This window comes from Poecile atricapillus, chromosome 4, assembly GCF_030490865.1.
Source record: "Poecile atricapillus isolate bPoeAtr1 chromosome 4, bPoeAtr1.hap1, whole genome shotgun sequence".
Lineage (NCBI taxonomy): Eukaryota > Metazoa > Chordata > Aves > Passeriformes > Paridae > Poecile > Poecile atricapillus.
This window is the reverse complement of record NC_081252.1, coordinates 64,299,674-64,313,846: the sequence shown is the minus strand read 5'-3', so window position 1 is coordinate 64,313,846 and position 14,173 is coordinate 64,299,674. Positions and strand designations below refer to the sequence as shown.

General features: G+C 42.2%; 1 protein-coding gene across 1 annotated transcript in view; it reads left to right on the top strand.

Annotated features, from left to right (window-relative positions):
* Positions 1–14,173, top strand: part of C4H4orf50 (chromosome 4 C4orf50 homolog) — an 86,978-nt gene that overhangs the window by 14,177 nt on the left and 58,628 nt on the right. The window contains exons 8-9 of the mRNA XM_058839047.1: positions 1,320–1,421; positions 3,184–3,330. Coding sequence (XP_058695030.1) covers positions 1,320–1,421; positions 3,184–3,330 — 249 coding nt within the window. The remainder of the gene's footprint in view (positions 1–1,319; positions 1,422–3,183; positions 3,331–14,173) is intronic.

Genomic DNA, 14,173 nt, shown 5'->3' with positions numbered 1-14,173 from the left:
GAAGAGCTGGCTAAATTATTAGAATACACAGAGAACTATGTAGCAAACTATAATGAATTTTAACAAGAGAAAAAAAGAAATTTTCAGAGAATAGCTCTTTCAGAAGGTGAAAAAGAAACTTCGTTGGGACATTTGGTGGAGATAAAGTATAAGCAAGACATATACAGGACTTTAGTTTCAGAACTCCAAGCCTGCAAAACTAGCTATTAGCAAACCGTTTCTGATTTACAGTCAAAATCTGACTTACAGGAAAAATGTGTACTGAAAAAAGAGATAGAATCAATCAAGAAGCTTCAGAACAGCTTGATGAATTTCAGAAAGCAAATGCAAACTTTATTTTAGAAAAAAAAAAATAAAATAATTAATATCTTCTTTGGGTTTCACCTATGAAGAGCTGAGAAAAGAGAAAAGTATAGGAACAAAGAAAAATATAGTAAAACTAAAAGAAGAAAGCAAACAACCTGGTCTTAAGCTAGAGAAGTTGAAACAGCATGTATGGTAATACAAACGTTAGAACAGGGAGTTCTAGCTGTAGATCCTTCAGATTATTCCCTTGGGAAAAAGGTAAATAATAACAGTAAGGAATGCTACCAAGCAGGATCTTCTAAAGGAAGGGAGATACAAATGTCGTTTGGAGGGCAAGCCTGAATTAACTTTGTGATGGAGGAAACTGTAACCTCTAACATGAGCTGAGGTGCTAAAGTTAACTCGGAAATAGAAGGCAAAATGCCAGAGAGGATTTTTTTTTAATGTTGTATTTGAGAATGGTAGAGTGATACAGCAAGCTACAAAGTTAAAAATAATACTTAAAAGACTTCACTGTTCAGGCCTTTTAAAAAGTATTTATGTTATTGCAAGAGTAAAACCTCTTACAAGAAGCTTTTATTCTACCACAAGTTCTCCTAACAGAAGGAAACTTGTTGTTATGGTGAAAAAATCATGTCTTGGTGAGATGTGTGCACATGTTCATTTACTATTTTTTATTCTTATTTGGTCTAATTTTTTTTTATTGTTTTGATGCATATGAAACATATCTCTAAAGGCAGGATCTTTACTCGTGGTGGATTTTTCATCCATGGTTTTCCTCTGTAGTTGTGTATCCTACACCACAGTGAAGTTCTGCAGATTGCTATGTACTTATAAATGCAGAATTACTACTTCACTTAAGAATAGTCAACAGGGAAATATTTATATGTAATACCTTGATTTCATACAAGTTTTTTGTAGTAGTTTAGGAGGAAACCTTATGTTGTTCTATAAATGGGTGTGTGCCATTTGCTGCAGGTGAGAGAAGTCATCGTGTCTTTGTGTCTGTCCAGGGCAGCATGTTTGAAAGCTACTGTACGATGAAAGAACAAGTCAGAAAGGCAGAAGAGGAACTAAAAATACAGCAAAAGGAATTAGAAAAATCAAAAAAAGAGGTAATCATCTACTCTGATGTACTTCTGAGGAGCATATTTGTTTTTTCTTGTGTTTTCTTACATGGCTGTCTTCTTTTTGCCGGGTTCTAACATTTTTACAAAACAGGGAAGTCTCTGATGTTCAGAACCAAAATGTTCCTCTGATCTTTGAGTGATGGATGGCACAGTCACTTTTGGTTGGCCAGGACATCAAGTGAATTCATTCCTGCAGCACACTGTGGCAGAGGCTGAGTGCCCTGATAAAGGCACACACAACAACCTGCCTACTCTGCTATCTCTGGGCAGCTGCTTCCCTCCACATCACTGGGAATAAGAAGAAGGAGAAAGCAGTGGAAGCACTGAGGGTTACTGCAAACAGGAATTGAAAGTAGTTTCTGAATGAGAAGCCAGATCAGCCTGGCACTGTCTGGGGTTTGCTATGTCCAGAGGCATTGTCAGGTGTGCTGCCCCTTCTCTCCACAGCTGTGTAGCAAACACCAAGTTCAGCAGCACTTGGAGACTTGTGTGGGTGGCTTGGAGACTGTGTCTGTGTGAAGTAAATCTGCACTTCTGACAGCATCTGAGGAAGCTTTCAGCGTTCCTTTCCAAATGCACTAGGTATTCACATTCCTATTTTTTATTAGTCAATCTCCACTCCATGCACATCTAAGCAGAATGTGCTGTTTTCATGGCAAGTATCAGTTTATGGGGTTGTAACAGGCATCACTCACATGCCCTGTGAACGAACCATTGGCAGCAACAGGTGTGTTGAGTTTGTATAAGAAAAATAGCAAGTGAGTTTTTGTGATGGTTGTATGAAATTATTGTCCTGTGATAGCTGCTTTATAAGAGTTCCCAGCTTTCAAGTGAGGCAACCGGAATGAAGGGATGGATGTAGATGACTTTTGGATGGTTAGACAAGGACTTCTGACCTTGTATTTTGAATGTAAAGAGATAGTTTCATTTTTATTTATTTTGTAAAATCTGATTAACTTGGGTCCTTTTGTGTGTTATAAGGAAGTTGTGTGTTAAAATATTTTTCTCAGTTTACTTAAAATAATGTGAAACCTTTGCTTCCAGAAGGGAGAAAAGATGATACAGCATATGAAGAAAAGAGCTTGCTATCAGGAAAGATCTATTGAAGGGCTTGTTTGTGGTTTTTGGTTTGGTTTTGCTTTTGTTTTCAAAACTACAGTTAATGTGTGCAAGTGGAATAAAGGCAGCCTAGAATAAAATTAAAGGTGAACATATAGAGGGCAGTTTTTCCTGTTCTTTGCATTCTTCATTTTTGACATTTTTGTTTTGATTCTCAAACTGAATTAAACACTGCATTTTGCCAGCTACTGAGAAAATTAACTCTGTCCCAGTTGAAACCAGGACACATTCCTCAAGAAAACCTTTTCCCCCTGCCCAGCTAATAAAAAACTTGCTTTCACTTTGTGCTGAGGGCTTTCAAAGATGTAATCTCTGAAATCATGTGTGCATACACCACTGCTTTTTTAAACTTTATTCAGATTATTCACTGTACCTTCACATTTAGAAATAAAATAATATTTTTTGGCATATCTCTAGTAAGATATTCTATAGGACATACTTCTAGAATTGCATTAATGTCTTATGGTAAGATTGTAGTGTATTTTATAACTTCATTTATTTTAACCAATTTATAAGAATTCAAAAGCTATGATGTAGAGAGCAGCCTCAAATCCGTGGTTGTAAGCTGGTACTGAAAAGGGATCCTGCTGGACTAATTGTACTGAGTAATTTTTGTTCTTCCTGTTAGGCTCTGAAGTGGTACAGAGAACTTGGTTTTGCTGAAACAAGGTATGAAGAAACCAAAACTCGTTTGATGCAGGCTCTCTCAGAATTAGATTGCCTTAAGCAAGAACTTGGGGACAAAATGCAGCGAAAACAGCACTGCAAATTAATGGTATGTATGTAAAAGGAATGGAGAAAAGCATGTTCCGTGGGAGGGAGTGTTCTGGCTGCAGAAAACACCCATTATTGGTATTGAGAATAAATTTGAAACAAGTGTAGAGCCTCTCCAGCCACTGGAAATTTAAAAGGGAGCAGATGTTATGCAAGGTAGACCATCTGTCTGCAGAATAGTCCAGAGTCATGGCTCTGCATGGGCAATAAAAACGCCTCACTTTTTTATTTAGGAGGGCTCTTGTTCTTCTGTCTTTACCCAAAGTCATTTTTAGGTGGCCTTAATGAAAGGTCTTGGAGCAATCTGCAGTGTTTCCAGTATTTGGCCTTTTTGCCCTGATTTCAGGCCTTGTAGCCCTGATTGCTGGATTTGGACAGACAAAATGACACTGTGAACAGATGGTGTGGATTAAAGTCAAAGTCTTTAATAGATGCATGTGGCCCAAATATGTATCCCCAAAATGCAGGAAATCTTTCTATCTCACTGGAATGTGTTTGTATCATGGAAATTCTGGTTTTGCTGTAAATTAAACTTTTTTTAATTTTCAAGTGGTTCTCTGTCTTGATACAGGTTTATGTTTTCCACCAAAATAAATTGTTTTATGGAAAGATTTTTAATTACTAAAAATCTTCTGGAAGCACCTTTTATAATGACATTTCAGCTAACACTGAAACCATTTTTGCCCTCCTTAACTGGTGAGCTGCAAAGAAGAAATATGCAATTTCTACCAGCTGGAAAAGCACATTTGTACCAATCTACAAATATTTGCAAATTCATTTTGAACAGGCTGGATAGATATGGCTTTAAAGAAAATAGAAACAAATTCTGGAAAATATAAGAAAAACATAAGCATTCTGAGATCAGTTCAGATGCCTAAATGTCACTGTTTATCCCAGTTAAAGGCCTTAGGGCATCCTGGAAGTCCTAGGCAGTTGTTTCATGTTAGCTTGTATACCCTACGTGGCACTATGGGTTGATATTTATTTACACAGTTGAATTTTGACTGTTAAATGAAAAAGTACAGATTCTTCATATCATTGTGATATGATATGTAGCATCCTAGTACAACAGAATTCATTTCAAAAAGCAACTTCCAAATTGTTTGAAAAAAAAAGAAGTGTGTCACATGTTTTGTTTAAGCTAGCAGTTAACATTTTGGGTGCATTTTTGGGAAATGGAGCGTTAATGCTTTGTTTAGGGAGAGTCTGGGGCAATTATTGTTTATTATGTTGGTCAATGAAGTAAGATGTTAATTATTCCTATGACTCACATGTGAATAAAATCCATCAACCTTGACAGAATGCTTTTACGCTGGAAAAAGTGCAGGTCAGCCTTCCTCTGAAAAACCCTGCCATTTTTAAATCCCTCCAACAACTTATGATTTCAAGTTAGTGTTTATTGATCAGTAGTATATATTTATGCAGTACTGTGGTGCTGTTTGGTTTAGGTCTGACTTCTTCATCCAATTGAATTACTTGTAGGCTTAGTGTCAAATTTTTGAATACAGGTGTCTCATTCTAGGGTCAAAGAAGCAGTCCACGTACATCACAGAACTGGGTTTATCCTTCAGTTGCACTGTTTGATGGCAGAACTAATTATCTGCATAATTCAAGTGCATTATGTTTTAACCAAATAATATTGATTTTATTGGCACAATTTAGCAAGTAGTACAATAGAAAATAGAGTAGATGTATCTTTCTGTTGCTATCCCTCTCCTCGGTGGGACCCCTCTGTCCCACCCCCCGTGGTGCGAGCCTGCTCGTCTTAAGGCACAGGCGGCGGAGGGGGTCCTGGAGTGGATACAACACGGACTCAAAGTATCTAGACACAGGAGGCTCAAACTTGCTGAAATAATCCCGGGTTTATTGTCTGCGTTCCATCCGGGGCAAGAGAGAGCGAAATTCTCAGGGTCTTATCTCTTATACCAGGGGGCAGGGGTGATTAGGGGATGCAGGAAGGTCACAGCCAATGGGAAGGGGGAAGGGAAGGAAGGTTCTCAGGTAGGAACTAACATTACACAACCCACAGGTGAGTTTTACCCTTGGGAGGTACCAAGATTTTTAGATGCACTACAACACCTCACCCTTTTCTGTTATATAAAAATGAAAAACATGGATTTGAGTAAGAGGTAGGTTATTTCTACAAAAAGAAAAAAAAGGAACAGAAATTTTTTAAAACAAATTCACAGCTAAAGTATGCAGGTCAGAGGCTAGAGAGGTTTCTTCTTGCTCTCTTCAGCGGCGTCTTCTCTTGGAAGCAACAGCCACTTGCTTCTCCTTTTTTCTTGCTGGTGCTGGATTCTTTGGAACAAAAGGTTTTACAAATTTTTGAGGAATCCATCGGGGGCCTGTGGGGGTGGATACACACGCGTAACCACGCCCCCAGGTGACAAGTTCATAGGGACCCTTGGTTTTCCAAGTTTCAGGGTCTCTGATTAACACCGGTGGATGTTGTGACAATTTAAACTGACCACCAATGTTAAAATGCCGGGTTACAGGAGGATTCATGTTTTCAAATGAGCAGTTTAGGAAGTTAATGGTAAACAGAGCTTTACAGAGTTTCTGTTGTGGAGACATCCACACTGCTTCACTGCCTTGCCTGGCTAGAACTTGTTTGAGCGTCTGGTGGGTACGCTCGATTACAGCCTGACCTGTGGGGGAGTGGGGGATGCCAGTTTTATGTTCCACTCCCCACTGCTGGACAAATTCCAGGAACTCCTTGGATTTATACGCTGGGCTATTATCTGTTTTAATTTCTTTAGGGATTCCCAATACAGAAAAGGCCTGTACTAAATGTTGTTTAGCATGCACAGACTTTTCTCCTGCGTGAGCAGAGGCATACACCGCTCCTGAGTATGTATCAATACTCACATGTACATACTTAAGGCGGCCAAAACTGGGGATGTGAGTGATATCTGTTTGCCACACCTCACAGCTCTTAAGGCCTCGGGGATTAACCCCCAGGCCTAATGATGGCACTGCCTGGAGCTGACAATTGGGACAGGTAGCCACGATGGCTTTAGCCTGATCCCGTGTCAGCTGGAACTGACGAATCAGTCCTGGCACATTTTGATGGTATTGCTGGTGACTTATTTTTGCCTGCTGAAACACATCAGGGAGACATACCTTCTCCGCTGGGGCAGCAAGGGAATCAGCCCTCCGGTTTCCCTCAGAAATTTCACCTGGCAACGGTGTGTGCGCCCTTATATGCATCACATAGAAAGGTTGTTCTCTACTCGAGACCAAGTAAATCAGTTTTGAAAGCAATCTAAAGAGATGTTCGTTCTCAATGTCTCTGAGAACTGCTTGTTCCGCTCTGGACACCACTCCTGCTACGTAGGCTGAATCAGTAACTAAATTAATTGGTTCTGAAAATTTCTCAAAGGCTCTCACGACTGCAGCTAGTTCAGCTATCTGGGGTGACCCCTCTACAAACTCAACATCAGCTTCCCAAAGCTGAGTCTGTGGATTTCTCCAAGTCATCACCGACTTGTGGGATGTCCCAGATGCATCAGTGAACACTGTGACCGCCTTGAGTGGCCTTCGGCTCCTTTTCTCACGAGGAATGAGGTGGAATTCCTCATGAAACAATTTGTGTGATGGTGCATTAACTGAAATCTGCCCACTATAGCTGTCCAGAGCTAACTGGAGGTTAGCATTGCTCTGCAGCAGATGCTCAAACATCTCTTTGGTCAGTCTCTCAGGGGAATGTTTGCCTTCTCCAGAGAGTCTGACTGGGAGGTGAATACACATAAAGTCACAACCTGCTAGTTCTCGCAGCCTTACCCTGGCCTTTTGAATCAGCTGAGCCATCAGCTCTTGTGGCTTGGTGATAGTTTTGGGCCTTTGATGAGAGAGGAAGACCCACTCTATGATTAAAAGTGCATCTCTCTGCCCCTCAGCCCATTGGAATATTAACCCATGTAGGTGTGGTAACTTCCCCAGGACAATAAATTTGAAAGGCAGCTCAGGTTTGAAGCGGTGTGCCTGTCTTTCTGTCAAGGCCTTTTGTGCCTTTTCAATTACAGTTTTTGCTTCTGGAGTCAGCTCCCTGGGAGACAGTAACTCTCTCTCCCCTTTCAATAAATTGAGTAGGGGACTCAGGTCTTCATTTGTGAGACCTAGCCATGGTCTGACCCAGTTTAATGACCCACATAGAGAGTGGAGATCTGCTAGAGTTTTAGGATTACCAATAATTTCCAATTTTTGTGGAACAACAGTCCGTGCAGTAATTTCCAGGCCCAGGTATTTCCAAGGTGGCATCCTTTGAACTTTGTCTTCCTGCAACTGAAATCCAGCAGAGGTTAAAACTTTAACCACTAGGTCAAGGGTATCTTTCAGTATGTTGTTATTGGGACATGAAATTAAAATATCATCCATATAATGCAAAATGATAGCTTCTCTCTTTTCAGCACGCACTGAGGACAGCAATGACCCCACATACCACTGGCAGATGAAGGGGCTGGCTTTCATCCCCTGCGGTAACACTGTCCAGTGGTACCGTTTCATTGGAGCTTCTCTGTTAATTGTAGGAATGGAAAAGGCAAACCTTGGTGCATCCTCTGGGTGCAGGGGAATTTGAAAAAAACAATCTTTAATATCAATTACTGCTAGTGGCCAATTCTGTGGCAGCATGGTAGGAGATGGCATTCCTGGTTGGAGAGATCCCATATCTTGTATTTTTTTGTTTATTTCTCTTAAATCTTGAAGGAGACGCCATTTATCTTTCCCTGGCTTTTTTATTACAAACACCGGGGAATTCCAAGGGCTGGTTGTTTCTACTATGTGTCCTTTAGCCAATTCTTCTTCTACTAATTTTTCTAGCGCCCCAAGTTTTTGTTTGCTGAGAGGCCACTGGTTCACCCAAATTGGATCATTATCTAGCCAAGATAACTTTTGGACCGGACGCTCTGCAGTGGCCTCTATCAAAAATCCTGAGGTGTCTCAGGAATTGTTAATTTTACCCCCCATTGCGACATGGTATCTCTCCCCCACAAGGGACACTTGTAGTCAATTACAAAAGGTCGGACACTAGCTATTCTACCATCCGGACCTTCGATCTGGACGATATCTTTAGCAACTTTTGCCAGTTTCATCCCTCCAACACCCTGTATTTTTCCTGCCACCGGTTGTAATTCCCAATGTGAGGGCCACACTTTCTCCGGTATGATGGTCACATCTGCCCCAGTGTCAATTAACCCTTCTACATGGAGATGTTCTGATTTATGTGTTAGATTACACCCCATAATGGGCTTATCTTCACCCACAACTTCGGCCCAGTAGACTCCTGGTGCTTTGTCATCTGCTGGGACTTCTGTTGGAACAGGGATTACCTGGGCTATTACCTGCCCTTTGTCTATATAGAAAGGTGGTTGAGGGCACCTAGCTAAGAGAATGAGATGTGTTAGGTCTGCCATAATTGTCATGGGAGCCACCTCAATCTCTATTGGTGTGTGTGCTGTGTCTCCAATAACAAAATACCTATTATCCAGTCCAGCCAGGTCTTGTGAATTTTCCTGCAAATCTACTTCAACAACAGCCCAGCGGTCAGATCTGAAACAAAAAGCTTTAGAAGTTACAAGTCTGAATCGCTTTTGTGGTTGCCAGACCTTATTAGGCAAACATTCCTCACAATTATATTTCTGCAGTCTCCCACCCCGCTCCCTTTCTTCCCCTTTTCCCATTAAAACAGAGTCCTTTTTCTGCTGTTTCCCTTGTTGCTGGGTTTGAGGACAGTTCCTTGCAAAATGCCCTGGCCTCTTGCACTGGAAACAGATGATGAGCTGTAGCTGTCCTGGTGGCATCTGTGGCTTGTTCATTCCTGTTGTCACTGCTGCCACTGTCTCTGGGTTGCCCGGTTTCTTGTCGTGTACACTGTACAAGTCTGCTTTCCGGGCACACGCTTCAATCATATCTGCTATGGTGGGTGGAGGGTTAATAGGTAGACTTAGAATTACTTCACGACAAGCCTCGTTGGCATTTCTTTGGGCTATTTCTTTAAGCAGTTCCATCTGGGCCACTGGTTCTTTAACTTGTCTCTGTATCTGTAGTCTCAGACGATCTACAAACTGTAAGAAACTCTCACATGGAAACTGGTTAATATTAACATAATTGACTTGAATATCAGCTGTTGGTAATTGGTAAAAAATGTTTTCAGCTACATCACAAACTTTATCTGCAACAAACTTTGTTAATATTCTCACTTGATCGGCAGGGTTAATCCAATTTCCCTCCCCACATAAATGGTCTAAAGTGATTTCATTGTTCTCTGTATCATGTGCATTTTGATTACTTTGTTTGAGTTCAGCTAGGAGTTTTGTTAACGATCTTTTCCATAAACTTTCCCAAAGATCATATTCAGAGGGAGTTAGCAAACACCGAAATAAATTTTTAATATCTGCAGGAATTAAATCTAGTGATTTCAATGTAGTTCTTATTATTCCCCTTAAGACTTCACTGTCACGACTAAAATCATTTTTAATTTTACAAATATCTTTGATTACTTGGTAATTGAAAGGCTGATGTTGTAATCTCATTGCTCCTCTGTTGTGATTGTATACAACAGGGGCTGCTGTTACTATAACTTCATTTTCTCCAGGGCTGCCATTCCCTGGGCTTCTTTGCTCGCCCCTGCCGGGCTCCGGGGTGCCTGTTCCTTCCCCACACCTGTGGAGAGACACAGCTCCTCCCCCGCAGGAGCTGGGCGGGGGGCCGCCCCCCCGCACACCAGTCCCCGGGGCTCCGCCCCCGCCCCCGCCGGGCTCCGGGGGTCTAAATCCCCTCACGCCGGGCTCCGGGGTGCCTGTTTCCCCACAGGAGCCGGGCATGGGGCGGCCCCCCCTCACGTCGGGTCCCGGGGGTCCCGATCCCCCCCCGCCGCATCCCGGGGTTCCGCCCCCGCCGGGCTCCGGGGGTCCGGATCCTCCCCCGCCGCGTCCCGGGGTTCCCATTCCCTCATGGGGCTTGTGGAGGGACCCAGCCCCACCCCCGCAGGAGCTGGGAGAGTATCCGTGTTCCACCTCTTCAGGCTCGGCAGGCAGGAACCCCCCCATCGGGGGGCAGGGCCGGGACACCCCTCCCCCTGCCCCTCTGCAGGAGCACTGGGTGTAACTCCCTCTCTCCCCGCCCCTCCTCCCCGCGGGACAGGGGCCGGAGGGATAGGGGATAGGGTTATAGCTTCGGGGGGCAGGGTCATAGGGTGGGGCCAAGCAGGGCTGGGAGGGATCATGGGTAGGAGAAAGGGAATACACAGGGGGATTCACCATGTGGCCAGGTAACACGTGGCAAGTGCCATTTTGGCTCTCTGCCATGTGGGGAGAGGAAGATACATTTTCTGTAACACTGACAGGGTATAGGGAGGGAGCCTTGACGGCTTGTGAGGCAGGACTGGGTGACTGAGAGAGACACACCGGACTAGAACTTGTATTGTTTGTCTCGGGTATCTTTTCTATTGGGGGAATAGAGGTTTTGGGGGAAAAGTTAGGGAAGTTAGATGGATACTGTGGTGCTTGTTTGTCTTCCGTTTTTATTTCTCTGTTAACTAATTCTTTTCGAATTAAAAGAAAAACCGGGAGGAATTTTAGGGCCAATTTGTCTCCTCCTTCTATTTTTAAGGTTAATAAATTTCCAATTTTATCCCAGGCAGTTACTGAATCTAATTTCAACAATTCGATCTGTTCACTTTGCTGAGTCAAATATGATACAAACTGTTTTATCTTATGTTTTGAAATTTTTACATTTGTGGTTCTTAAAAATGTCTGTATTTTTTGTGTATGACTCCTTTCTTGTGTGCAGAGCCGGGCTCCCATTTTGGAGGTCACAGCAGCTCTGCACACAATTTGTCTATTTTCCCTACCACAGAAAACAGTCGCACCAAAAGATTACAATTGAACTCACTATACAGGCAGCGGGGAGAATCCCTCTCCCCCCCCCACCCCGTCTCTGCCCACGGCTGGGGGAGCCCCACACGCTCGGGGCTGCTGCCGCTGGGAAGGAGTTACACAGAACACAGACCCCCGGGGTCTGTTTCACTCTCCACCCCTCCCAGCCCGGTGTCGGAGTTCAATCTTACCTTTTTCTGTCGTTTTCTGGCAGTGGAAGGATACTTGTTGCCCTGGAATCGGTCCTCTGGTGCTGGAGGATTTTCGACTCCTTTTCAGAAACTTTTTTTGCTGTTTTAAACCGCATCCAAAGTCTCCAAAGAACGGCTCACCCTGGCTCCGATAAGCCTTTACGTGGGCTTGTGCAGCCCCCGTTCGGGCGCCACTCTGTTGCTATCCCTCTCCTCGGTGGGACCCCTCTGTCCCACCCCCCGTGGTGCGAGCCTGCTCGTCTTAAGGCACAGGCGGCGGAGGGGGTCCTGGAGTGGATACAACACGGACTCAAAGTATCTAGACACAGGAGGCTCAAACTTGCTGAAATAATCCCGGGTTTATTGTCTGCGTTCCATCCGGGGCAAGAGAGAGCGAAATTCTCAGGGTCTTATCTCTTATACCAGGGGGCAGGGGTGATTAGGGGATGCAGGAAGGTCACAGCCAATGGGAAGGGGGAAGGGAAGGAAGGTTCTCAGGTAGGAACTAACATTACACAACCCACAGGTGAGTTTTACCCTTGGGAGGTACCAAGATTTTTAGATGCACTACAACATATCTTAACAAAGGTCAACTTTATTTCAATAATTCACTTTTAAAATAAACTTTTTAATATATGGCAAGCTGTTGATAGTGGGTTTGGGTGAAGCCTTAAAATACAAGTTTTTCTAGATTAAAAAAAAAAAAAGACTTTTTGTCACAAAAAAAGATCATATCTACTTTTCTAGCATCATGTTACTTCCTGAGGACAGTTTTGTTGACTGGTGATTCAGTTTCTGTTTTCAGTTACTTGCCACCCTTGACCAAAACTCTTTTTCATTACTCAGAGTTACTAATAAACTCTTATACAGTAAATCACAGGAATTTATGCTTTATCCTGTTCTAAACTTCATTTTTCTAGAACACCTCTTGCAGCAATGCTTGAAAGAAGTGAAGATGTGAGCACTCTGGGCCTAGAACCCATAGTGTTTGAAATGTCATGTTCTGAGTGTGTCTTTTAGAACTTCTTGAACAGGTGGAATATGCTTTAGCCTAGGAGCATCTGGGTGAGTTTTCTGGAATGTTGAGGTAGCCTTCTGAGCACTGGGGCTGTGGTTGAATTTAAGAGAAATATGAGGGTGAGGAGGAAGGAGGCAGGGTACTGTTTACAGCTTTAAAAATTAATAGAAGAATTTTGCATGAAATGCACACAGTAAAAAAAAAAAAAAAAAATGCACACCAGGCTTCCCTAGTGAACTTCTGATGACTGTCTGCAAAAAAGGCCTGTAGCAAGAAAGGTCATATTCCTTGTCATTTTCTCACTGAGTTTTCAGACAAGCACAATTCACATAAGAGGAAGATACTGGTTTTATTTTTAATGTTTTTAGGTACCAACTTCAAAGACTAGTGGTCTTGCCAGGTTTTACAAGAATGCAGTGGTTAAATGCTGTATTTTAGGCTTAGTTATCCTTTGGTTATTTACCAGTCCCAGCTGCTGGGTCCTTCATCCTTCTGGAGCTTGACTTATATAATCTATGGTCACTGCAAACTGGGACATCTGACAGAGTGCTCATATATAAATCTTGTATGCCTCATTTATGTGTTGAAACTACAGAAAAGTGCTAGCAGGTCAGCCAAATGCAAAAGAAAAGAGGGAACGTTTCTCTGCCTCTAACCTTCACACTGTCGTTTTATTTCCCCACCTTTTTTCCCATAAAGCATCTTCAGCTAGGGAGTGTTTACCTTTTGGTTTTAACATACTTTTCATGTGGGAGAGAAGATGAGGGAAATACCATGTCATAGACTCATCCTCAGGTTTTTGGCCCTGCAGTCCTGGTGTAATCCATCTTGATGTGTCCAGCTGTTCCTATTGTTCTCTTGACACAAGAGGGAGCCAAAAAGTTTGGTACAAAGCATTTGAACTGTTCCAGTGCTGTGCACAGAGGACTCACTTCACAAGGAGGAACACTGTGACAGTGTCATGTTTCTGGTTTTCTCTGTGTTGCCAAGATGGGTTGCAGGCAGAGTAATGTGATCTATCAATTCAGTTTGCTGTTCCCTATGGAATGGTGCCTTCAGTGTGTTGTAGTCAAGGCTGTCAGAAAGGCTGTGAAAAATTTACTGTGGTGTTGAGCATCATGGCTGAGTATAGGCTTCTCTCTCAGTCATATCAATGTTTGTAACCATTAAAACAAACCATCATTCTGTTTTGTCAGAAAGTTATATGGTTTTACCACAGTATATCATGGGTCTGACTATTATTTTTAGCTGAATCTTTTAGACTTGCTTATATACTGATATTTATCAGAAATCTTGCCCAGCTATGTGTATAAACTCAGTATTTTTTTTTTTTCATATAATAGCATAAGGGTTTTTCAAGATACTTCCTTCTTCTTCAGATTTTCCTCATTCTAAATCTGTATATTTAATCTGGCAGTGTCTCTTGTAGGAGCTGACCTTATGATGCTGACCATCAACCTAAAGCTCTCACTGATCCTTTCAATCTGAGTGCAAAAAAACTGGGGAGAAAAGAAACTGGAGAGTGGAGGAGGAGGAGTTAAATTCACAAGCTTCTCTTTCCATTTTTTCTGTATCATTATTTTTACATTTTAATGTAAAAAATATTATATTTTAGAATTTTTTACTTAAGATCTGATTAATTTTTTGATAGTATTCCAGAACAATTAAATATTTGGGATAGTGGAATTATCTCTCTGAGATAAATATATGTAGAAAAAAAAAGGACATATTATATAGCTTCTCGTTGAAGCAAGA